The following is a 25,856-nucleotide window of genomic DNA, read 5'->3' as shown; positions in this document are numbered from 1 at the left end:
ACCAGGGATATATATATATTTTTATTTACTTTATGTTTTTATGTATGGGGAGCGACCCCTTCGTAATGGTTGCTCCGCTGGGGGGGAAATTGTATTTAGGCCTTTTCTGCCCGCTTTGGGGGCAGATTGGCCTATTTTTGTTAGGCCAATCTGCCCCCAAAGCGGGCATAAACCTCTAGACACCATGGATTGTGTGTGTTTATGTGCGTGTTTTGTTTGGGGGAGGCAGCCTGTTGGGCAAGGGTCGCTCCCCATGGGGCCACATTACTGTTGGCCATAACTGCCCCCCTTGGGAGCAGATTGGCCTATTTTTGGAAGGCCCCAAAGCCCACCAGAAACCAGGGAAGAGGTTTTTTTTTTCAAAATAAGGGTTTGGGGGTATAGCCATACCTCCACCCCAAAGAAATGGGGCCAAAGTTGTTCTGCCCACCAGTGGGCAGATTGGTCAATTACCCCCGATCCACACCCCGGGTGGACAGAAAGTCTACTAGATGCCAGGGAATAAAAAAAAATAAAAGAAAATAGTGGGGTGGTGGCTACCAATCAGTATGGGCCTGGTTATGCCTCCACCCGAACTGAAGGGGCTAACAGTCTTTCAGCTCTCCCCCGCACACTAAAACATCTTATCCTATGGCAAGCAACAGGACATTTGATTTTTTTTGTTTTGTTTTACATTTGGGCCATGAGAGCTTGGTAACTCTCAAAATCGTCCCACTTGGAATGGTGAGGGGTGCACTTTTTTAACTTTGGGACGCTGCCATGTAGAAAAACCACAAGACCTAGACACATCTGAAAACTAAACATCTGGTTTATTCCAGGGTGGTGTGCTTCACATGCACCCCACACCATTTCCTTACCCACAATGCCCTGCAAACCTGCAACTTTGCTGGAAAGCACACATTTTTCCCACATTTTTTGTGATGGAACCTTCCGGAATCTGCAGGAATCCACAAAATTCCTACCACCCAGCATTGTCTCATCTATACCGATAAAAATTCTGCTGCACTTGTCAGCCTAAAAATGTTTTTTTTTAAACTGCCCTTTTGGACCCACTGTGGTTCCCCCTCAATTTCGACATGTTTTTGGCTGTTCCCTGTCATAAGCACTTGGCCCACCTACACAAGTGAGGTATAATTTTTACTGGGAGACTGAGGGGAACATTGGGTGGTAGGAAATGTGTCCCGGTGCGGTGATCCCACACAGAAATGTGGGAAAAATGAGATTTTTTTAGCTAAATTTGAGGTTTGCTGAGGATTCTGGGTAAGAAAACATTGGGGGTTCCACGCAAGTCACACCTCCCTGAACTCCCTCGGGAGTCTAGTTTTCAGAAATGTCTGGGTTTGGTAGGTTTCCCTAAATGGCTGCTGAGCCCAGGACCAAAAACGCAGGTCCCCCCAGCAAAAACAGTTAGTTTTGTCATTGATAATTTTTATGTGTCCAGATGGTGTTTTGGGGCATTTCCTGTTGTGAGCACAAGGCCTACCCACACAAGTGAGGTACCATTTTTATCGGGAGAGTTGGGGGAACACTGGGTGGAAGGAAATTTGTGGCTCCTCTCAGATTCCAGAACTTTCTGTCACCGAAATGTGAGGAAAAAGTGTTTTTTTAGCCAAATTTTGAAGTTTGCAAAGGATTCTGGGTAACAGAACTTGGTGAGAGCCCCACAAGTCACCCCATCTCAAATTCCCCTAGGTCCTTTGTTTTAAAAAATGCACAGGTTTGGTAGGTTTCCCTAGGTGCCGGCTGAGCTAGAGGCCAAAATCCACAGGTAGGCACTTTGCAAAAAACACCTCTGTTTTCTTTGGGAAAGTGTGATGTGTCCACGTTGTGTTTTTGGGTATTTCCTTTCACCGGCGCTAGGCCTACCCACACAAGTGAGGTACCATTTTTATCGGGAGACTTGGCGGAACACAGACTAGTGAAACAACTGTTATTGCCCCTTGTCTTTCTCTACATTTTCTCCTTCCAAATATAAGACAGTGTGTAAAAAAGACGTCTATCTGAGAAATGCCCTGTAATTTACCTGCTAGTATGGGCACCCCAGAATTCAGAGATGTGCAAATAACCATTGCTCCTCAACACCTTATCTTGTGCCCATTTTGGAAATACAAAGGTTTTCTTGATACCTATTTTTCACTCTTTATATTTCAGCAAATTAATTGCTGTATACCCGGTACAGAATGAAAACCCACTGCAAGGTGCAGCTCATTTATTGGCTCTGGGTGCCTAGGGTTCTTGATGAACCTACAAGCCCTATATATCCCCGCAACCAGAAGAGTCCAGCAGACAGTAACAGTAACAGTATATTGCTTTCAAAAAACTGACATTGCAGGAAAAAGTTACAGAGTAAAACGTGGAGAAAAATGGCTGTTTTGTCCACCTCAATTTCAATACTTTTTTATTTCAGTTGTTATTTTCTGTAGGAAACCCTTGTAGGATCTACACAAATTACCCATTGCTGAATTCAGACCTTTGTCTACTTTTCAGAAATGTTTAGGTTTCTGGGATCCAGCATTGGTTTCACACCCATTTCTGTCACTGACTGGAAGGAGGCTGAAAGCACAAAAAATCGTAAAAATGGGGTATGTCCTAGTAAAATGCCACCATTTGTTGAAAAATTGGGGTTTTGGAGTCAAATCTGCCTGTTCCTGAAGGCTGGGAAGCTGGTGATTTTAGCACCGCAAACCATTTATCAATGCCATTTTCAGGGAAAAAAACACAAGATTTCTTCTGCAGCCCTTTTTTCCCATTTAAAAAAAAAATGAAAAAATGAATTTTTCACTGTATTTTGGCTAATTTCTTGGTCTCCTTTAGGGTAACCCAGAAAGTCTGGGTACCTCTAGAATCCCTAGGATGTTGGGAAAAAAGGATGCAAATTTGGCGTGGGTAGCTTATGTGGACAAACTGTTATGAGGGCCTAAGCGCAAATAGCCAAAGAAAGGCCTGGCACCTAAGAGGGAAAAGGCCTGGCAGCGAAGGGGTTAAAGTAAAACATAAGTTATACATTTCAATATGACATATTACATACATGGACTCCTGTATACCTGAATACAAACGATATGCCTGAGGATATCAAATGCTTTCATATTCAGAGAATTAATTTGGGATAACTTTGCTTTCAATAATTTAGATTTTGATGATTTGTACACTGTTTTTGGGAGTCATACTTTGCTGAAGATATGAACTCTACACTGCACTATTTTCGTCTAAGCAGAGAAAGAAGGATCCTCACTTACATAGACTTGTTTTTTTACTTGCAATATGGTACTAAAGTTTTGACAGCGTTGGGAAAGTGATTGCTTGCTATCACAAGAGAAGGTCCAATTATAATGTGTGTATTTCATATTTTACAATACATAAACTTGATACATGAAGAAACGTTTAAAGCCCAAATATAATTTATAAATCATTGAAGATAGTTAACAACATAGACACAAGTATTGTAGTTTGTGTATTCCCTTGTAGGCGCCAATGCTACTATTGCAGAAGAAGATGAAAAGCTGTTATTTTTTTTTGTATTAATTAATTCATGTATTTATTTGTCATACTGGTATCCTGGCGCTACACCAATACCGGAATAAAAGCTGATAACTTCAATTTAAAAAGTGCCGGAATGAGATGAAGTTTATTTCGTCAAGAGTCATGTTTTCAGGGCCTTCCTGAAATGCAGTAGGACAACCAAGGATCGAAGGGAGGCGGGTAGATGTGTCCAGAGCAAGGCTGCTCTGATCATGAAGGCTCGCCCACCTCGTCATGTTATTTCTTAATTTAGCAACATGGACAAAATTACCTGACGGGAAGCGGAGGCTCCTTCCAGGGGTGCATCTGGCCTATGACCCGCAGCTCTTTAAAGACAATGCAAAGAGATTCAAAAACGATTCCCTGCCTCACTGGCAATCATTGAAGGTCGTTCAGTGCCTTAGATGCTGAGTCTCTCCTGGGTCTATTCAGAGCTAATTTAGGATCCGAGACTTGGACTCTCTGTAACCTATTAAACAGAAATTCTGGAGCTCCAAGCAAGAGAGCGTTACAATAGTCCAGACAGTTTAGAATGATGCTATGCACAACCGGCGCTCTGGCAGAAAGGGATAGCAGTGGAAAAATCTACCAGAGGGCCCTGAGTAACGAAAAATGGGTGCCAGAGACCTTACTCACATGACATTCTAAGGTTAGTTTGTTGTCAAATATAACCCCCAAATTACGGATTGAGTCAGATTGAGAGATTATTCCATCTGTTGGCTCTGGCCAGAGATTGGGGGGAAGCAAAGCCGAGGACTTGTTTGGTGAGCAGCACAAAAACTATGTTTTGTCACTGTTAAACTTAAGTGAGCTGGAGTTCAACCAGCCGATAATATAATTCATTCAATCGTGAAAATCATTAACTTTCCCCTGCTTGTTGGCTTCGAGTGACAAATTAAGATGGGTGTCATCTGCATAATTGATTAGACTAACATTATGAGATTTAATAATTGTTATTAGGGACCTCATATAGCTATTAAAAATGATTGGTGTAAGTGCCGCGTCCTGCGGGACACCATGTTTGATAGTTGTGAAATCAGAGCGGAAAAGGGAAGGGCACGTGCCTGACATCAGTCTGACAGCTACGAATGTATCCAGTCCAGTACAGTGCTGCAGACTCAATCAAAGCGAGTTGAGTCAGTCAGAAGCATGTTGTGTCTGACCTTTTCGAATGTGGCCGATAGGTCTAACAGAATCAGAACCATTAATTGACCACTATCCACCCTGCATTCTAAATTCATCCATGGCTGTAAGAAAGGCTGATTTAGTTGCACTAAGTGTAGGAAAGTACCATCTTGCCTGGCATGTTACCCCCATTTTTACTGTATGCATGTTTGTTTTCGCCTATGTGTCACTGGGATCCTGCTAATCAGGATCCCAGTGCTCATAAAGTATGCCCTGTATGTGTTCCCTGTGTGGTGCCTAACTGTATCACTGAGGCTCTGCTAACCAGAACCTCAGTGTTTATGCTTTCTCTCCTTTTAAAATTGTCACTGCAGGCTAGTGACCATTTTCACCATTTATGATTGGCACACTCGAACACCCTTATGATTCCATAATATATGGTACCGAGGTACCCAGGGTATTGGGGTTCCAGGAGATCCCTATGGGCTGCAGCATTTCTTTTGCCCCCCCATAGGGAGCTCAGACAAATCTTACACAGGACTGCCACTGCAGCCTGCGTGAAATAACATCCACGTTATTTCACAGCCATTCTACCCTGCACTTAAGTAACTTATAAGACACCTATACGTCTAACCCTCACTTGGTGAAGGTTAGGTGCAAAGTTACTTAGTGTGTGGGCACCCTGCACTAGCCAAGGTGCCCCCACATTGTTCAGGGCAAATTCTCTGCACTTTGTGAGTGCCGGGACACTATTAAACGCGTGCACTACATATAGGTCAATATGTAGTGTCACAATAGTAACTCCGAACATGGCCATGTAACATGTCTAGGATCATGGAATTGTCACCCCAATACCATTCTGGTATCGGGGGGACAATTCCATTCACCCCAGGGTCTCCAGCTTAGAGCCCGGGTACTGCCAAACTAACTTTTCGGGGCCTCCTCTGCAGCTACCGCTGCTGCCAACACCTCAGACAGGTTTCTGCCCCCCTGGGGCCTGGGTAGCCTGGTCCCAGGAAGGCAGAACAAAGGATTTCCTCTGAGAGAGGGTGTTACACCCTCTCCCTTTGGAAATAGGTGTGAAGGGCATGGGAGGAATAGCCTCTCCTGGCCTCTGGAAATGCTTTGAAGGGCACAGATGGTGCCCTCCTTGCATAAGCCAGTCTACACCAGTTTGGGGATCCCCCCAGCCCTGCTCTGGCGCGAAACTGGACAAAGGAAAGGGGAGTGACCACTCCCCTGACCAGCACCTCCCGGGGGGGTGCCTAGAGCTCCTCCAGTGTGTCCCAGACCTCTGCCATCTTGGATGCAGAGGTGTAAGGGCACAATGGACAGCTCTGAGTGACCAGTGCCAGCAGGTGATGTCAGAGACCCCTCCTGATGGGTGCTTACCTTTCTCTGTAGCCAATCCTCTACTGTGGGCTATTTAGGGTCTCTCCTGTGGGTATCTCACCAGATAACAAATGAAAGAGCTCACCAGAGTTCCTCTGCACTTCCCTCTTCGACTTCTGCCAAGGATCGACCTCTGACTGCTCCAGGACTCCTGCATAGCCGCAACAAAGTAGCAAGAAGACTACAGCAACATTGTAGCACCTCATCCTGCCGGCTTTCTCGACTGTTTCCTGGTGGCGCATGCTTTGAGGGCTGTCTGCATTCACCCTGCACTGGTCCTCTGGGTCCCCTCTCATCCTGACGAGCGTGGTCCCTGGAACACAGGAGCTGGGTCCATGTGTCTTCGGCAGTCCAGTGGCCCTTCTGTCCAAATTTAGTGGAGGTAAGTCTTTGCCTTCCCACGCCAAACAGTAATCCTGTGGACTGCATGAACTGCAGCTGCTAGGGCTTCTCTGCACTTTTGCAAGACTTTCTTTGTGCACAACCTAGCCCAGGTCCCCAGCACTCCGTCCTGCATTGCCCAACTCGCTGAGTTGGACTCCAACGTCGTGGGACCCTCTTTTGTTGCTCTGAGTCGACCATTGTCCTCAGATCTTCTAAATGCCTGTTCAGGTGCTTCTGCGGGTGCTGCCTGCTTCTGCGTGGGCTCTCTATATTGCTGAGCGCCCCCTCTGTCTCCTCCTCCAAGGGGCGACCTCCTGGTCCTTCCTGGGCCGTAGCAGCACCCAAAATCATCAACCGTGACTCTTGCAGTTAGCAAGGCTTGTTTGCAGTCTTTCTGCATGGAAAGAACTCTGCATCCTCCAACATGTTGTGGGACATCTTCTGACCAAAGGAGAAGTTCCTGGCACCTTCTGTTGCAGAATCTTCGGCTTCTTCCACCTGGAGGCAGCCCTTTTGCACCTTCAACGGGGGTTTAATGGGCTCCTGCCCCCCCTGGACAGTTGCATGACTCTTGGACTTGGTCCCCTTCCTTTACAGGTCCTCAGGTCCAGAAATCCATCTTCAGTGTTTTGCAGTCAGTTGTTGTCCTTGCTGAATCCCCTATCTCGACTTTACTGTCTTTCTGAGGTAGTAGGGTGACTTGACTCCTACTTTTCAGGGTCTTGGGGTGTGTTATCTTGGACACCCTTAGTGTTTTCTTACACTCCCAGTGACCCTCTACACACTACACTAGGCCTGGGGTCCATTCGTGGTTCACATTCCACTTTTGGAGTATATGGTTTGTGTTGCCCCTAGGCCTATTTCTCCCTATTGCATTCTATTATGTTCTACAGTGGTCGCACTACTTTTCTGACTGTTACTTACCTGATTTTGGTTTGTGTGTGTATATTTTGTGTATATTACTTACCTCCTAAGGGAGTATATCCTCTGAGATACTTTTGGCATATTGTCACTAAAATAAAGTACCTTTATTTTTAGTAACTCTGCGTATTGTGTTTTCTTATGATATAGTGCTAAGTGATATAAGTGGTATAGTAGGAGCTTTGCATGTCTCCTAGTTCAGCCTAAGCTGCTCTGCTATAGCTACCTCTATCAGCCTAAGCTGCTAGAACACCTCTAATCTACTAATAAGGGATAACTGGACCTGGCACAAGGTGTACGTACCACAAGGTACCATAAACCAGGCCAGCCTCCTACACTAAGTTTACACTAGGGGGATCTTACAATAACCACGTTTAAAAAAGTTTCTTAAAGATTAAAAAGTTCTGACAAAAACAAGTATCGCTCAGCAACATATTACAATAATGTGGGTCCAAATAGGACCTATCACCATTCTGGGTCGATCAGATCCGATGGATATCCCCCTGGATGATAAAAAACAATTCTAGATTGGTAGATGGGGAAATGGTAGGACGTACCCTCCACAACATTCTATGCATGGCAGGGAAGTTTAAAAATACATTTCCTGACAAGAAGCCATTGTAAGGATCCTAGCTTGGGTTCTGAAGGAGAGTCATGGGGAATATTGCATACTAGGTGTGCTATGGTATTCAAGATCATCTGCAATCTTGACAAATATGCATCCTTGATGACCACCAGGAGAGCGTTGCCATAATCTAACCAGCTAGTCATGGGGGCTTGAGTGATGTTATTTCCTACATTTAAGAGAAAGCAAAGGGAATGTTTTCCTAATCTGGCAGCAAATGTCAAAACTAGATCCACATATTACTTTAAGCTAATCGGCCTTGTAAACTTGCCATCTAATAGAATTCTGAGTTTTTTTAGCAGCTATTTTGGGTCTGGGGGTTAGCCAATTTAGCCTCATCCAAGAAGCAACTTTCCACAACAAGTTAAAGAACCAGGATTTCATTACCTCAAGATCATGGCCAAATGAAATTAATAATTGAGTGTTGTGTGTTTACAACAGAATCTCAATTCCAAAAGTTTCCACAGTCTTCGTCAAAGGATCCACGTATATATTAAAAAGCATGGAACTCAATATGGAAACTTGAGGGACCTCATGGTGACAATTCTGGACTTAAAAAGAGAGATGGAAACTAATTTGGTTCTCTTTGACAGAAAGTACCTCAGCCAGGCCAACACCTGTCCTTGCACTCTGATATCATACAGTCTGTGAATGAGGATTGTATTATATACCGTTATTATAAACCTGCTGAGAATTCCAGATCTGGTCTCATCCAAACTAATTCTAATCATATTAGTGGCGGCAGGGAGGGTTGTTTCCATACTGTGGACTGATCTGAAATGTGACTGCTAAGGGTCCAGGATGTGATTATTCACTACATATTGTGAGAGGTGATTGTTAATTAATTTCTCCATCATCTTATTTGATAACGGAAGTAGCGAAAGTAGGCAGAAGTTGGCAAAAATAGTTGGATCTGCTGTGGGTTACTTTAAAATAGGAGAAACACATGCCATCTTCCAAGCTTGCTGTACCCAAGCCAATTCCAGGGACAGATTAAGCAAGTTAATGAGATGTGACATCAAAAGCAGTGCCAAAGAAACAAAAATGTGTGCTGCTAAGTATCTTCTGGTGATCCTGACTTAGTATCTCTTCTACTTTATCTATGGTAACTGTCTTAAACCTGTCCAGTTGACCTGAAGCACTTAGGGGATTGGAACAAGTTCCAGCCCCAACTAGTGAAGAGACACTTTGGTGGTCAAAATCATTACATATTCTATTAATCATCTCACTGAAATAACTAACAAGAGAGTTGCATAAGTACTGTGAGGTGGGAATTGAAGTCCTGCAGGCCTCTGGTTTTGCTTTATAAATTCATTCAGCATCTTTATCTGTTCGGCAGAGTTGCCAAACTTTTCAATCCTAACTGTCAAAAAATTCCTGCATGCATTCTTCAAAGGTCTGTGATCAGTTTTGAGGCCTGGTTTGTAAGAAACTCCCTCCTGAGTTTTAGACCTGTGCCATGCCCATGCCCTTTCACTTTTCTTACAACGTTGTTTTTGTTGTTTAAGTTTCTCATTGTTCCATACCCCTTTTGTTTTCTCCCACCTGTTGCTAATTGGTCTAAAGTGGGACCTTTATGTCTATAGCCTTCAAAAGGGATTCTTGAAAGTGCATATTTATCCTATCAATATCAGATGCCTTCTTCAAATCAGGAAGTTGTTAATACATGCCTATATTAGTCAGGACATTTTGTTTTTTAGAAGGGGCAGGTCATACCAGCTCTTTATGCCATGGTTTAGGAGAGGAAGTCACAGGAATTTTGAATCTGATCAGATAATGATCTGTTCAAGTAAGGGGGGTGGGTGGATTAACTCTAAGTTGGGTAGATTTACTAAATAGTAAATAGAGCGTGTGGAGCGTGTGGATGGCTACACATGTTGGGCTTTCTACCAATTGTGGCAGTCCTACCATCATAAGGTCAGACAACAGTAAGTTAACTTCATTGTGTATTATAGTTTCCCCATGAAAAGTAGATTTAATTCACATTTCAGCTCTAGGAAGTCTCTGAGTGTCAACCTAATATAGGCAATGAAGTGACTCTCACAAGGTATATCATATGTTATACTGGGGCTTTTGATGTGGAACTTGAAAGTTGTAAAACTTAAAGAATTATTTCTGTTTCTAGATACCAATGCTTCTCCAGATCAGGTTGAGCCCAGCTTTAAAAACAAGCACAGTGAAGATATCCCATATCTCTGTTTCTCTTTCTTATCCCAATCCCATCTCCTGTGCCCACTGCTGGCCAGCAAAGTATCTTTGTGTTGTTATCAGTTGGTTAAAGAAGAGAGGTGATTTACAGTTCATGTCTGCTCCAGATTGTCATGTTAGGGCAAATCTGGCAATGAGTTCTATTTCCTCCCAGATTTTCTAAGATACTTAAAACACTCCTAACATCTACCATATTCCAATTGTTCCTCAGTGCCATATGAAGTGAAGAACAATGCAGCAGAGCCATGTATGACATTGCACTGATGAGAAACAATCTTTCATTGAACAAACGTGTTTGGCAAAGAACATGTTAACCAACTGAGGATATTGTGTTGGTTAGGAAAAGTGTCTTGGGATTCCAGTAGAGTTAAAAGTTAGCAGGTGATACCTATATATAAGTGAACTCTTTAGACAAGAGTATTCCTAATGCCAGAATAATCTTATTATTTGCAGACAGTGATCATCTTGTGACATTATCCTGTGACAAAGTAATTAAACCAACAGTGAATCCTTATTAACAAATGGTGTTCCTTTAGTACATTTAAATATGATTTATTGTAACAGTAAAAAAAAAATTCTTAAATTTGTTTATGGTTTTGCTTGGTACAACACACACCACTTTTACAGTTTACATTTTATGTAATTTATTGAAGTATGGTTATGCATTTATTGCAGGATGTAGATACCATATATCTCACTCAAGACACAAGAGAACTGAATTTACAAGACTTCAGTCATCTTGACCATAGGTAAGCAATGTTTTATTTAATACTTCATTTGACAAACACATTTCCACAAATGTGTGCATACACGCATGTTGGTAATATGTATATAAATTACAGAAGCATATTTACAGTTTTCTGTACTGGACTTCCTTTTAAAAGGCATTGATATCCACTCCTTAAAGATATTTTAACCAATGTATTGGATAAATATGCTAAAAATGTATTAGCATAGAAAATAATAATGAGTAAGAACAGTTATATACATAGGAGTAGTGCATTTCTCGTGTATTTTCTGTAGGAGTGGGCGGTGAACTGAGTTTTTCCCACTCTGTCTCCACTTAGACGTTAGGTTGGCGAGCAAGAGTGATAAGTTGGTGAGCGAGATCGAGGAAAATCTTACTCCAGACCACTTCCTAGCGAGATTTCTTAACACAGGTGATCGCAGATGGTCGCTACCGCTCGCGTTGAGAAACCTTTTGTTCATGTTGAGAAAGCTGACGCTCAAGTAGAAAATCTACTGGAGCGGCAGAAAAGAAGCAGTGCCCTCTTATGTTGCACTTGGTGCCCTTGACACTGATTTTTCAGTGCGGGACAAACACCCATCGCTAAAAATCAGCACGAACGGCGTGACTTAATGCACTCCACTGCTTGCTGGAATTCTGTGTAGCACAGCTTAGTTTTTTGGTCACTTTGTGGAGTTATCTCTGCAAACTCCTCCTAGGCCTAATTTTCGGCAGGAAAAGACCAGAAGCATTCATGCAAACTTAGTTATTCATGTCTGAAGATTAATGATATATATTTAATTGCCTGCCGTTGTGACTACATGATTAGAACATCTTGACTTTGCAAGTGGATTCAGAATGACATACAATAACACAGGCATAATGATGAGTACATATCCTGCATACAATGAGTAGCTTGTTCATTTCACAGCACCGCCTAGGGAATGAGTGGTTGACTAAAACGCCAAAACCAGGTATCAGCATTCAGTGTATCTATTTTACTGCACTTCTCTTTTCTATGTTTTCTACATTTGCTTTAATGTTTTAAATATTTTATTCTAAATTGGTATGAGTATTTCAGAAAGAGATCCATATTTTCATGAGACGAAGAAGGAAGAAAATGGCATGGCAAGATCAGCCTTCACTTGTAATATAAATCACTTTCCACACTGTTCATGGGCTCCTCTTCTGCGAAAATTCAACTCCTGTTTGAAAGCAAATTCCTAAGCGTATCATGCAATCCTGCGGTTGCCATATTTTTAGTAAATATTCAGGCATTTTGCTTTAAATGTGAGATTCTGGAAGTTCCATACCGAGTACTTGACTAGAAGTCATTGTGAACAACTCAGTATTGATTGATTACAAACATTCTGTCTTGCACTTATGTTCTCTCAGTCTTATACTTAGCTTGCATGCACCTAAACCTTTCCGGGAGAAGAGACCCTGCTGTCATTCCTTGCAATTTTAAAACAATAAATGTGGTTTTACCAGAGTCTTACTACACAAAGTACACAAGTGCTGAATGTTTTCAGCTCTCAGTTTGCTCAGAGTAAACAAATTAATGTGTTCTTGAGACCTTATTATATACGATTGTACATAGAGTTGGTTAGAAAAGGACCAGCAATATGCTTACAGTTTTAACAAGAATTGACTGCACTCTGGAACTGAAAGAGCGATACTGATATTTTAACCAAAAACAATCCTAAACAGGGCAAAGTAGTAATCCTGGACAGTGACTGATATAAATGAGAAGATCTTCTATTGGACATCAAATGCACATTTTACTGAGACTTCCAAAAATACTGCTTATGATTTTTAAAACTGTATAAGCAAGGTTAATCATATGAGTAGGTAACAGACTGCTTGTCAAAAGGATGACCATCTGGTGTTATATATAATAGCAAAGATCCACACACCTCTAGATTGATCCCAACAAAAGGTCTTTTAACATCACCCACAGAAGACTTTCAAACATCTTTTTGATCTAAATAACTTGTTTATTGTTACCTATATGTACACGTTCTGAAAAGCAAATATGTTTTAACTCCTCTTTAGAATGTGAAAAGTAGCATTCAAGATCAAGTGGATAGTCAGGTTGACATATCTGTTTAAATCATTACCCAAGTTTAAATTAATTTGACTGTTTCACGAGAAAAAAATAATCCCAGACCACTGTAAGGTACTGGATGAATACAGCTTAGATTTGTACAAACCTGGAATTACTTCATGTTTAGTGGTAATCTATATGGGGACAGTAGTGATGAGAGCTCCTTTTATCTTGTCATAAATTCACTTTTATATGTGGTCTGGTGGGAGAAGGCGATGGCCGTAGTACCATGTGCCTTCCCCAATTTGCCATGATTCTTATTTTATGACGCACCAGAAAAATGTGAATGGCGAATAAGAGATGTCTGCACAGTAGTGTAAATGCAGGTTGTATCTGGCAAAAAATAAGCAAATGCATTCTCACTATTATTGTTTCTGATTGAGCAACAAATTGATTAAATCAATTTCTCTTTTGATTCTTTTGTGTTCAGTGTTAAAATGAATGAGGTTCCAAATATATATTTCCATACTTTGTAATGGATTCTGGCTCTGGCTACAACAACTGATGTTAACTTTATTTTTTATTGTATGTTGAGATTCGCTTTTTTGTTTAGCTTTTGTCTTAATGGTCTAAATAATTACACACTCACTTGTTTCCTGCTGTTTGCATCCCCTCAGACTGATTTTAATTTGCAGGATGTCCCTCATCATATAAAGTCATTGTGTTCATTCTGATTTCTGAAAACACTAATGCGCAACTTCAAAATGTTTGGATACCTCTTTCCTGAACATTTTGTTTGTTTTTTCTTATGTTGAAGATTATCATCTTCCTATATTTGACATTTTACAAAGTTATATAGATATTTGAAACAAGGAGAATTACGTTGTCACACAATTTAAAAAAGTACTTCGAAGACCTTTAGTGAGGAGAGGAAATCTGTGACTTTCTTTTGACATACATAAATATTCATAAATGTTCAGAATCAGGTGCTGAATTTGCAAATCTGAAGATTGATGCTCACATGCATTAGATTTAGAACTATGAATACCAGGATTTAATATGATGATGTTTTCAAACCTGGAAGATCTTGAATTCCAAGGTCATTGGTCAGCTGAGACCTGAGACTTGAACAAAATTAGTAAGGGTACATGTATCCTGCTTTGTAAGATTTAGGAAGTGGTTAACATGGATAAAAAACTCGTGAAATATGCAGTAGGCAAAATATATCGAAAGTTTATTATTCACATACATTAAGTAACAAAAATCTCTTGATCTTCTATTTGTGTTTTAAGTCCTATTGTCAGATAAAAAAGTTTCTATGGACTGTTTAATGAAGTGCAACGTTTGTGACCTGCAAGAGAAAATAAACATGTAGTAGCAATGAAGACATTTGTAGAATATACAAAGATTTCCCCCAGATCAAAGTTGAAAACGTGTTTTTTCTTTACCTCTACATCTTGGTTCTTAGGTTATATTTGCCTTTTAAGAAAACTGACTAAATAGGACAAAAGGGTATTTTGGGTTCCCTTGCAACTAGTTATCATAGTTTGTCCTAGACAGAACAGATATACATTGTTAAAACAAAGGTAAATAAACCTAAATAAAAATCATATGTGTGTGTGTCTGCGATTTACTAAGGTATCAGTAGATAAGCGTTAGGAGGGGGAATATTGTGGTAAAATGGGTCTATTGACTGTGGCCTGTGTTCACTGTGTGTTGATGAATTACGCTTTTGCCAAAGGAAGATAACCAGTGCAGACGAATATCCTATTATCTGTCTTCTGTCCCTTAGTAGTTTGCAAAAAAGATGAGAGCACTAAACAAGTGGAAAAGTTGAAAACATTATTTGAGAAAGCTTCAGCAGTAGGGTGGGAGGTACACAGTACATCACAACGTGGCCCAGTTAAAAAATGATACTGAGCCAGCAGGAATATTGCTTTGATGGAAAGTTTGCTTTGGACATAGTCTTGAACTCAATACTTTTCACAGATCTTTTGGTTGTGAGATATTAGGGTTTATGTTGGAAATACACAAATGCAAGTGTTGTTTATGCTTTCCCAAGAAAATAACCTATTTATAAGTTTGTACCCCAAGTACATCCCAAGTGACCCGCCATGGACTTCTTGCATATTTTGATTGGCTAGCAGTTTGCAAAGGGAGGTAAGAGAGGAAGAATAGATGGACACACTCATTTACCTTGTCAAGTTCCAGCAATCACAACCTGACCATTGTGATTCTCAATAAACACTGCACATTGCACTGCCTTTCCTTACATGATAATCCCCAGAACTGTGGGTCCAACCCCAGACATTTTCTGTTGTTCCAGGTTTACATATGTACATCTTTTTCGGACATCCAGTCCTTAGTGAAAATAGTAGACAAGTGTTATATCACATAGTCAAAGTGCATATTGTAAATGATATTGGGATGAGTGTGTTGGCCAGTGATAATTTATGGATCAAGCAAGATGAAAGTGATAGGCTAGAAAACTTTTTTCCTGATTATGTTTGAAGCCTTTTGCTGTACTCTTGGACAGGAAGCAATTTAGAGGGGGGAGCTGTCTGTCCTTGATGTACATCAAAGAACTCATTAAATCAAGATCTAGGTAAAACATTTAGACTGAAATTTGGATTTGGGAAAGCAGAAATCCAATGATCTGCACAACAAATTGAAAAGGTGGTGACATTAACGTTGCAGCTAAAAAAGGATCAAACTGTGTTCAATGATTATAATTCTGTCACAAATTAAACAAGCATTTGCAATGCAATGGGTCTCGCGTTTGCTCGAGTTAAAGCTGTTACCATTGTAAACTCCTAACCGGACTTTTCTTGCCACATAAATTGAAAATTTTAAGTAAAACAGTTTCACATAACTAACTTGACTTTTCTTGCCATATAAACTGAAAAGTAAAAAGTTCACATAAGCGAGCCAACGGCCGCCATCAGTGCAAAGCAGACACACAAAGGGAAATAAAAGTTTCCTTGCAGTGAAACCTATCGGCAACAGTGCAATTATTCATGCAACCGGCAAAAGTGTAATTATCTATGTAACTGGCAAAAGTGCAATTACCTATATAACAGGATCGATGTCATGCAAAGAGCTCAACTACTGCCCTGTGAGATCGCGCTGCGGAAAAAGTAGTACAGAAACCAGACGAGCCTTGTGTGTTTTCAGTAGTTGGTCGGTGCGATCGAGGAGGGCTAAACACTAGAAAAGGCATGACGCATGCATGCCTTTCACTAATGAAAGCAAGTGGATTTTAAAAGCAAGCCCACAAACCAATGAAAGTGACTGACGTGACATGGGTGTGGTTAACAGCCCAAAGAGACATTACAACAGGGGGCGGATCGCTTTGCGCTTGCTCCTAAAAAGAAGGATGTTGGGATTGTTCCCATAGACAAGGTGATATTAAAAATTATTTGACCCTAAACCAGAAAATCTCACTCACGCTCTTATACCTCGTGATCCAGGGGTAGTTAGTACATGTTGTGAAGTGGGCTCTAAGGAGAAATGAAGGAGTTATGAGTGGGATTATAGAAGGGACATTTCAAAGGATTTAGAAGCTGAGCCGTGAAAGATACACAGAAGCAAACACATTTCGCAGCCATGGTGTGTTAAGCCTCAAGTAAACGATGATAGTGAGGCAAAAGGGAGTGTCTGGCAGTGGTAAAACAGCATAGAACTCAGTCTGGGCTCAGTTTCTAGATGAGGAGTTTAGTGAGATGCTGAAGGATTGTTGATGTAAATCAAAGGATCCCCAAGTTGGTTAGATCCACATAAGGGCTTTAATTGAGAGGTGGTTGACATGTAATAGGATGAATCACAAGTGAGCCATTTAAATCTAAGACGTTTCCCTGCGCACATTAAGGAAATTATTTTTTTTACCATGTTATTTTATTGGGCCCACAAAGACAAAATATGACAGCGTCTCTTGATTCACAAATGCATAACCAGAGGCCAATATAAGCATCCACAACATAGCTTCTTAAACATCAAAAGCCGTAATTAACAAATTTAAACTGATACTTTATCAGAAATAGAGATCATTTTTTGGGAAACAACGAATGAGGAACGAGGTTAAACACAAAATCAGAAATACTTAAGTGATGTCGTACCTCTAAATAAACTATAGCGTGCTAAGCGTCAAAGCCCGTTGCAACAGCACTCAAAAGCCAAAAGTCTTCCATAGTTTGAAAAAGCGCTTCTCTGCCCATGGCAAGCTGTGTGAACGCGTTTGATTTGCTCTCATTATATACTTTGAGACGTCCTGAAAGCCAAATCAAGATTTCACAATTTAGAGACTCCATATCTTTTTAATGGTCTGCAGTTCCTTTCTCCGATTTTGTTTTTCCCGATTTGGATTGGAAAGTACATGGGGCCAGATGTAGCAAAGGGTTTTTCCCATTCTGTGTCAATGGGAAAATGTGTTCGTACATATGGCCCATAGATCCTGCTGTTTCTAAATGTCAGCGCAATTTTTGAGGCCATCTTTTTAATTCCCTCTCTCAGCTCAGGACAGCAGTACTCAATTTCAGCATAATAGTACACCAATCAGGCATCCACACCTGTGAGGCACAAGTGGGAAGGCAGATGACCTTTAGCAACCACAGCACTGTAATACTATGCTCACTGAACACCTCAGATTGTAGGAAGTTCTGCAACAGTGACACAATGATCTCTGTTTTGCAGATCGAGAAGACCCCCTGTATTCGTATTCAAATTTTAGTGGACATCATAGTATTCTCCAACAGTTCCAACTGCTGCATAAGTCGAATTGCCCGAGTCACATGTAATTTGGTTTTCAACTGCAACTCTCCTATCCAAGTCAGAGATCTGTTTCCATTAACGTTTAAAGAGAAGTCCTGCAGTTTACTCTCTACAACAGATACTTTTCTTTCTGATGGATAGATACATCTATCTCTGAGATTTCTCACCATATAAAGTATCTTTTCCAGACTGTAGACTGGTCTGGAAAACAGTTGCCCAGCAGTATCTATTCTGTGCCACCAGATGCCACCATGTAGCTTCATTGCGGAATGCTCCTCATTACATGCCAGCACCAGAGTATATTTTAGACACCAATGGGCATCCTAGCATCAGTTCCTGATTTCCGTGGCAAGAGCGATCTTTTGGGGTCTTGCTTATGAATTCTTCAACACTTTGACAGCAAATAGGTCAAAATTTCGGGATTTGCACCCTGTTGCAAATGCCACAAGATGTCCTTGTTGGACTCACATAACATCTCCATATGGGTCTACAATCACAACTTGATCCCCAGCTTTCAGTGCCTGACCCTCAGATATCGGGAGGTCAACTTATGCTTTGGCCAAACCTGCATGGTGATATTAAACTGTGTACCCTCTGGCCTGCTAGTAAGACCACTGTCAGGGAGGAATATGCCAAAATATATTTTCATAAAAAACACAAAAATTGTTGCTGTAAGGAGAAATCCTCTTCTTCCTTGAGGAAGCAGCCCTGCTCCTTGGACCGTTTGGAGTTTCAACACCACTTCCGCATGCCAAACACATCCTCATAATGGGATAAGTAACCTGTTGATGAAAAAGATAAGACCAACATTTCCAGCTGCATAGCCTGACCCCGCAAAGGTCAAGTCCTTCCATCTGGCTATGATGCATCTGTTCTAGTAGGCTCTGGTGCCCCCTGGGTCGCCTCTCCAAGAACAGGGGGATCCTTAGAACTTGGTTTTCTAATACCAACGCATCCTATCTCCGTGCCTCCACAGACTCCGCCACCTGCTGAGATTCTTTCCTGTGTTCAATTGGAGCCAACTTTGATGTTGCCTTTAAAGCCATTGATGTTGGCAGAAATTATTTGTGTGGTGAAAGAGAAAGCTATGGCAAACTTTAACGATGTACCTTTGGCAGAGAACCTTCCTAGGGCTCTGAGATTCACCCTCATGGAAGAGTTGTTTGGCTCTGACTCCATGGCTTTGGCAATGCCTGATAAGGATTCCAACTGCACAAAACATTGGTATTTGGAAGCTGATAACCTCCTTCCTCCTTATAACACTGTTTAAGGCCTGCATCTGGATTTAAAAAATGCAAATAGTCTAAATCCTTCCAAGTGCGCCTGGTCCTTAGTAACTAAACTTACGAGGGGACGCGTATAGGTCGATGAACCTTTTGAATCGCGTGGAGTATCCTAGTCATGCATTGACTATCGGAGACAAGAATATTCAGCATAAACTACCATTAATAAAACATCTTCTCATGAATAACCACAACTTAATAAAGAGTTAAACAATTTTTATTTCCCTATTCATTACAAATTTAAATCATTGGTTAGCTTAACCTTTATTTAATCCACTCAATTAATATTTAGTTAATGAAAAACATCCTCACCTAATTTGAAGAAAACCATATGCGTAAATGCACCTACATATGCCAAGAATACCAGCATTAATAGTAGAGTTCAGCAAATAGCTCGTCAGTCAGTTGTCACTGTCAACGTCACCCTAAAAGCTTACCTAACCAAGATTAGCATCAGCATGTGGGGCTTCATGCAAAACAATTTAGAGAAAAACATTAATTTGGAAAAAATCTATCTAAGTGAGAATTCTGTAATCAGCACAGTTGGTACCTAGAAGAAAAGGCACACATTTGTCAGTCACATTTTCATAGCTACCTATCCAGGATGGATCAGCAACAAGTCAGTCTTCGTCTTCAGGTCATCAATTAGTCAGCCACGTATCAGGCTCACAGAGTATGATCCCAATGACAGAATCTCGAACAGCGTCTCCTGACATCACCAATTCTCCCCTCGCATCTGAAGTTTTAGCCCCTTGTCATGACTTTTTATTAGGGACTGGGAGAGCTTAATTTCTTATTGGTCAGTCAGTCAGAAGATATGACTTTAACCAAAAGTATTTGTTTACCAAATCTACCAATTTCAATATCAGTCCGTTCACAAGATGCTGATTGGTCTGCTATACGATGTCCTCATCATCCGGCTCTTCAGGTATCAAAATTGTTGCATGTTCCTCTTCAGTCAGTGCCTTCATTGTTCAAGTCCTGGGAAAGTACATTTAGCCTACTCTACACATATTTGTATCAAATTGTCTTCATCATCTCCTGTCCGCCAGTACATTGCAGAAAATTCTAGCTAAGCATCTTTAACATCGGGTGAGTCAAAGGCGGGTCGTAGCTTCTGCAAACGCAGTTATTATTTCTGCTCTCCGCGTGCGAGGCCTAGGAAGACTAGGCCTTAAATTCAGCTAAGTTAACACTACAAATTAAAGTGAAACATAGGTTATACATTTCAATATGACATATTACTACATTTTTCACATTTATTTCATACAGTTTCAGTTATATTAGTACAATCTCGTACACATGGCTGACATGCCTCGAGGGCACATTTTCCAACGTGCACATTATTTTCTCTACGATTCATTTCTCTACACACTTTTCATTATTTAAGCACATAAACATAATTAATAATTTTTTTAATTAGCATATCTGCTTCAACACCTTTCACCAGAAGAGGACCTTTCCTACTACGCTTCTCTCCATCAGAAGATGCTTCCTAATTTACACCTGCAGTACTAAAAGATGCTGAAGCTGTCAATTTGATCTTGCCCTGTGCAGAGTCAAAGACTAATACTCATCAGTGGCAAAGCCCATGTTTTAATTTGATAAGGCTTTCCTGGATCCTGTCATGGCTACATATGAGAAACTCTTCTCAGACCTAATTGTCCACAGAAAAATAGCCATATGCCATAGACCTCCTCCAGGTGATCTGCACTTTATGTCCACTCTCGCTTTCTTAGAATGTCTGTATTCCAAGCTTCTTCTTTGAAGTAAAACCCTAATGCCTACCCTACGGCACCTCCTGACAGAGTCAAAGAAACTTAACTGAAAGGGATGCAAAGTCTTTGCTTACTTTACCATTGCCCTCCTCACTGTGAATGTGACTTGCTTTCTTTGCTGAAATGTTTAGACCCTGTGACCTTTTGCAAAGTGTAAAGTAGTCTGCTTACCAAATCACATGAAGTAGCCAGTCACTGATTTGGTCAGTGCTTATTTGGATACTTCTAAACAGTTGCTAAAGTGTGGTCTGGATTTTGTGGACACTGTAGTGTGATCAGAGGTCATGGCTGTCATGCTGGGATGGCATATCTGGATATTTTTCACTGGCTTCTTTGGAAATACCCAACCCACACTCATGAACAGGTAAAGGCTGAGTTGGGAGAAGCACACAGCAAAGTGTTTTGTAGTAGTATTCGGCAAGAGCCTCACTGCTGCTGATGGATGTGTTTTTCTCTCCCTGAACTTCCACATATTTCACCTGGTGTGCTACATGCTTGCTCTCTTTCTCCATGATGCCTTTAGATGTGAAGATGCTGCACCTCTTCTACGATTCACTCAGTCTACAGAAAGATACAATTTGTGGTTGTGTGTTGAGGGTTTGCTGGCAAGATACTGACCCGTAAAGGGGGCCAACCAAACAAGCACACCACCCTTTGTGAGTAGTGGAATATTTTGAGCCACTTAAAGGGACCAATTCGAAGGTTTTGTACACCAGATTTCGATTAGAAGATTAACTATTTCACTTTTACTAAAAGTGTGGAGAAGCCAGAGGAAAAGCAACGAGTGTGTAGGTACTCTAGCACCAAAAAAGAGAAATGTCCACCATTTCCTATTCACATACTCTGCAAAAACATTTGAAGAAGCAGATCGCTGTTATTACATACACAGTGCGCTTTATATATCTAAATATATTTAACTCTGTGGTGATATTTCAGTGTCAGTTTAGTACTATTGAGAGTTAGAGACCCAAGAAAGGTTTTCAGTTTACAGTTTGCCCATCATATGTTTGGATATTATCTGCCTGAGGTTGACCATTTCGATCTACGAGTCTTAGTACGTACTCAATATTCGATTGATAGAGGTGACAGTTGCATGTGCAAATCAACAATCCAATGTATGTGGTGCAATTAGGTAACATTTATTTGTATTTTTAAGTTTACCTTTCATCTGTTTGTAATGGTTGACTAACTCTACATAAGCCACTGATGAGCTGTTAATGATGACAATGTATTGTCAGTTCTAGCAGTGAAAACTAGACTCTACCCTTTATCGAGGGATATGTAACGGTATGTGTTCGGACAAAATAAATAAAAGTAATAAATATTACAGTTATTCATTTTCTGAAATTTCTACTGTTTAATTGTTTTAAGGACGCACCTAATACTCAAGAACACCACAGGTGTAATATCATCCTGCCAGGGGCTTGTATGTTGTTGGTGGTTGAGAGGAGTAAAGGAGTAGCTAGCTTGGTTTGGAATTAGGGATTAAATATGTTTGCAATGCTGTGAATAGCGGATAGTGCATCTCCTGGTGAGGTTATCTGCTGTGGCGGAGGGGCTACACACCCTGCGGTGCTTGAAAAGGACGAGGAAACACTGGGTGTATTTATGCTTTAGCACTGAAGATTTATCGATCTGAATGCCATGACAGACCTAACCTCCTGAATAAAGCTCTGGAGGACCAATGCCAAGTGTAAAGAGATGGTCCCATTTTAAGTCTCCTATGTTTAAAGAGACCATGGAAGGAGACATGATTGACTGTTACAAGTAGTAGGGTTTATTCAGAAAGGCACTTTGGAATATGTGAAATATTACTCTTTTAGTACTTTTTGTTTCACATAATAATTTACGTCTTTTTGAATTGACCACAGAATCCTTAAATGGGAATATTCAGGAATTGTTCGGAATTTTCAGGAATTGTTCATATGCATGTCGTAGCAATGGAAAGGAGGTTGCCCAATGTGCACTTTTACTAACAGGCAGTTGGGCAGTTTGGGTCCATTTCCATGGGCAAGTTGGAGTGCGTAAATGAAACGTATTACTATTTCTTGTACACATGAATGCTTTTGTAAACCAACCCCAAAATCTTTCTTGACTTTCACTGATGTATTACTTCCGCTGCTTGCCATACAGTACCGGTATGCCTCACCTTTGGAACATTCTTCCCGCTTTTTCCTATATTGGTAATTGTTTTTTGCCTGTCTTAAACACAAGTTCGTAAATATTAGGGACATTTAGTAATAGTTAGAATTAGAACCCATGATAGTCTCTTCAGCTCATTCGTTGTAGATGAGTTAAAGTAAGGTGCAAAACATTTCTTAAGATGTCTGCATATACATATACTCTCTTTGCTTTCGCAACTGTTATCCCTTTCGTTTGGCAATGGATAGAACTTCTTTCTTTGAGATTGAAGTTCTCGCATTTAAGTGGAGTAGCCAAAGTTATATATTGCTGGTGTCTGGTGTGGGGTAAAGAAAGGTTGCTTGAATTGCGTTACCATGGATTGCGAGAAAGAACAAGCATTTGCAATGTTAGAGCTCTTATCGTTGTATACTCCTAACTGGACTTTTCTTGCCACATAAATTGAAAATGAAAAGTAAAACAGTTTCACATAAGCAAGCCAATTCAAAGCACCACAGCCGCCATGAGCATGAGCGTGAAGGAGACACAAAAGGAAAAAGACGTTCACTTGCAGTCAAACATATCAGCAAAAGTGCAATTAGCCTTGTAATAGGGTCGATGTCCAAGGTGGCAACCAAACTGCCCCAAGGAGGGACAAACATAAAGCATTTACCAATGATAACAAAGGATTTTTGAAGGACAAGCCCATGAACAAGCTATAGTGATGGGCGTGAGGTGGGCGTGGTTTAAAGCCCAAATAGATTACAACATGTCAGAAACGCAGTGCTTGCGAGCTGCTATGCTCAACCTAAAAAGCGGAGAATGGAAATTATTTAATTATTTTCATCTAGAAGTAATTACTGTATGCACTTTCCAGTCCATGATCTTGTGTCTCTCTCCTGTTACAAACAGGGACAAAGTAACCCAAAACAGACACCAGCCCAAATGGTTAGGTCATGTGTCATTTAAATGAGAGCACAAACAACCTCAAAGTGTGTTTCTGCCTTGCTGGTCCTCATCACTGAACTGTTGCAGGAGTTCCTAAGGAACAGTGAATGACTGAACCCATGTCAAGGCATGCTTGGTACACCTTGATGTGAAAGAAAAAAGTAGTGCCTGGAATATTAATCTTAGCACTGGTAGTGACACAGGGTGCATTGTTAGTGGGCGAGTTAGAAAACCACACTTAGCCCATCATCTTCTGTAAGTGCCTATTCTTAAGAAACCGCAGATGATCTAACTAGATCCACAGCAAAAGATTTCTCCTTTAGTTTCAAGGGAGATTGAAAAATGTCACTTCATCTAGTGCGCAGAAATCCTTGCACTAGTCCTGTCCTTCTTTTACTAATGTGCTGTTGTGGTGATGTTGTCTGTTGTCCTCGTGTGCACCTGACAACTTCTTTTGTCTTTTTGAACAGGAGTGTTGAAGAGGCATACCGAAAAACTATGAGGAGCTAAGCAATTTTAAGACTATTGTGCTCCTGTGTGTCAAGAGCAGCTAATTTCACACTCTGTTTACTTGGACGTCATCACAGCTTTAATGAGAATAAATCTAATTAAACCAGATTACTGTTAATTGGAAGAAAATATAGCGAGAGGGGACCTTATTGCAGTCTTTATTTTAAAGCGATGCTGAATTTTGCAATTCATATACTCATGAAAAGCAGTCAACCGAGAACACGGTGAGACCAAATCTATTTCTCAGCGGTATTGCTAAGTAGGTCTTGGCAGTGCAGCCGGATGTCTTTGCTTGTGCTTGTTCAGGGTAGATAGCTGCCGCACATGCCATTCAGGTTTCTGGGACAAACATTGATTCATTCCATTTGAATAACAGTTATTCATTTTGTTATCTTCGCTACTAAAAGTTTGCAATAGCCAGCAGCTAAGGCATACTACAGGAAGTAGTAAAGGGATCGAAACTCAGATACAGTATGCTACAGGAATCGCAAATTATAAGATCAGTACCGATGCAAGTTATTTTGGAAAGGGTCTGATTTAGAGGGTGGGATTATGGAATAAAACCTAACCCTAAAAATGTGCTCTGCAGCACAGGCTGCCCCACTCCCCAACAAATGTCTGCTGAAGTTCTCTGCACACCCAGAGTGTTGTTGCATGTGCCAAGTGTCTTTATGAACTAAACAAAGAAAAGTGATGGATGGAAAGCTTGAATTGATATCAGAAACTGGTAATTACTCATCCATATGGCCTGGCAATGAACTTACCACAGAAGCATTGGACAATGGCTGGATTTGTGAGAAAGAATTTTAGTTTTTAAACAACAGCGATTGCAGAGTGCCCTTGATTTATGTCCTCCCCAAAATCCATAAGGACTCTGTCAGTCCTCCAGGTAGGCCATTCGTCTACGCCTGTGGATCTGTGCTAGACCCCCTTTCCCAGTACACAGATGTGTTTTTAAAACCATTTGTGAGCAACACTCAGGTCTATGTTAGATATTCAATAGACATTATAAAAAAACTGGAAGGAAGAGATTTTGATGAACAAAGGTAATATCTGGTTACATTTTACAGAGAAGCCCTTTACACCAACATACCACATGACGAGGCTATCAGTCATTAAGAGGACCTTTGAGTCAAGGACTGCACCACATAAGGTCCCTACTGATTTCCTGGTTACTCTAGCCACCCTTTGTCAGAAAAACAACTTTTTTATATTCAAAGATAATTCTTATTTAGAGATCAAGGGCATGGCTATAGGCTGTAGCATTGCTCCAGAGGTAGCTAACCTAGTCATGGATTGTTTTGAGCAAAAGTGATTCTATAACAGTATAAATCCTTTCAAGACATATATTGCACAGTGGTGCCACTATATTTACAAAGTATTCATGATACAGGCTGGAGACAGAGCCATGCTGTCAGCCTTTCTTGAATTGTTCAATCAGCGGACATTAGACTTTAAACTTTCTATGTCTTGTGACACCAACAGGATTAATTTCTTGGAT

General features: G+C 40.8%; 1 protein-coding gene across 1 annotated transcript in view; it reads left to right on the top strand.

The window, feature by feature from the left end:
* Positions 1-25,856, top strand: part of CARMIL1 (capping protein regulator and myosin 1 linker 1) — a 993,695-nt gene that overhangs the window by 349,127 nt on the left and 618,712 nt on the right. The window contains exon 8 of the mRNA XM_069218803.1: positions 10,850-10,923. Within this exon, the coding sequence (XP_069074904.1) occupies positions 10,850-10,923 (74 nt within the window). The remainder of the gene's footprint in view (positions 1-10,849; positions 10,924-25,856) is intronic.

This window comes from Pleurodeles waltl, chromosome 2_1 (assembly GCF_031143425.1).
Source record: "Pleurodeles waltl isolate 20211129_DDA chromosome 2_1, aPleWal1.hap1.20221129, whole genome shotgun sequence".
NCBI lineage: Eukaryota > Metazoa > Chordata > Amphibia > Caudata > Salamandridae > Pleurodeles > Pleurodeles waltl.
This window is presented reverse-complemented; position numbering and strand designations above follow the sequence as displayed.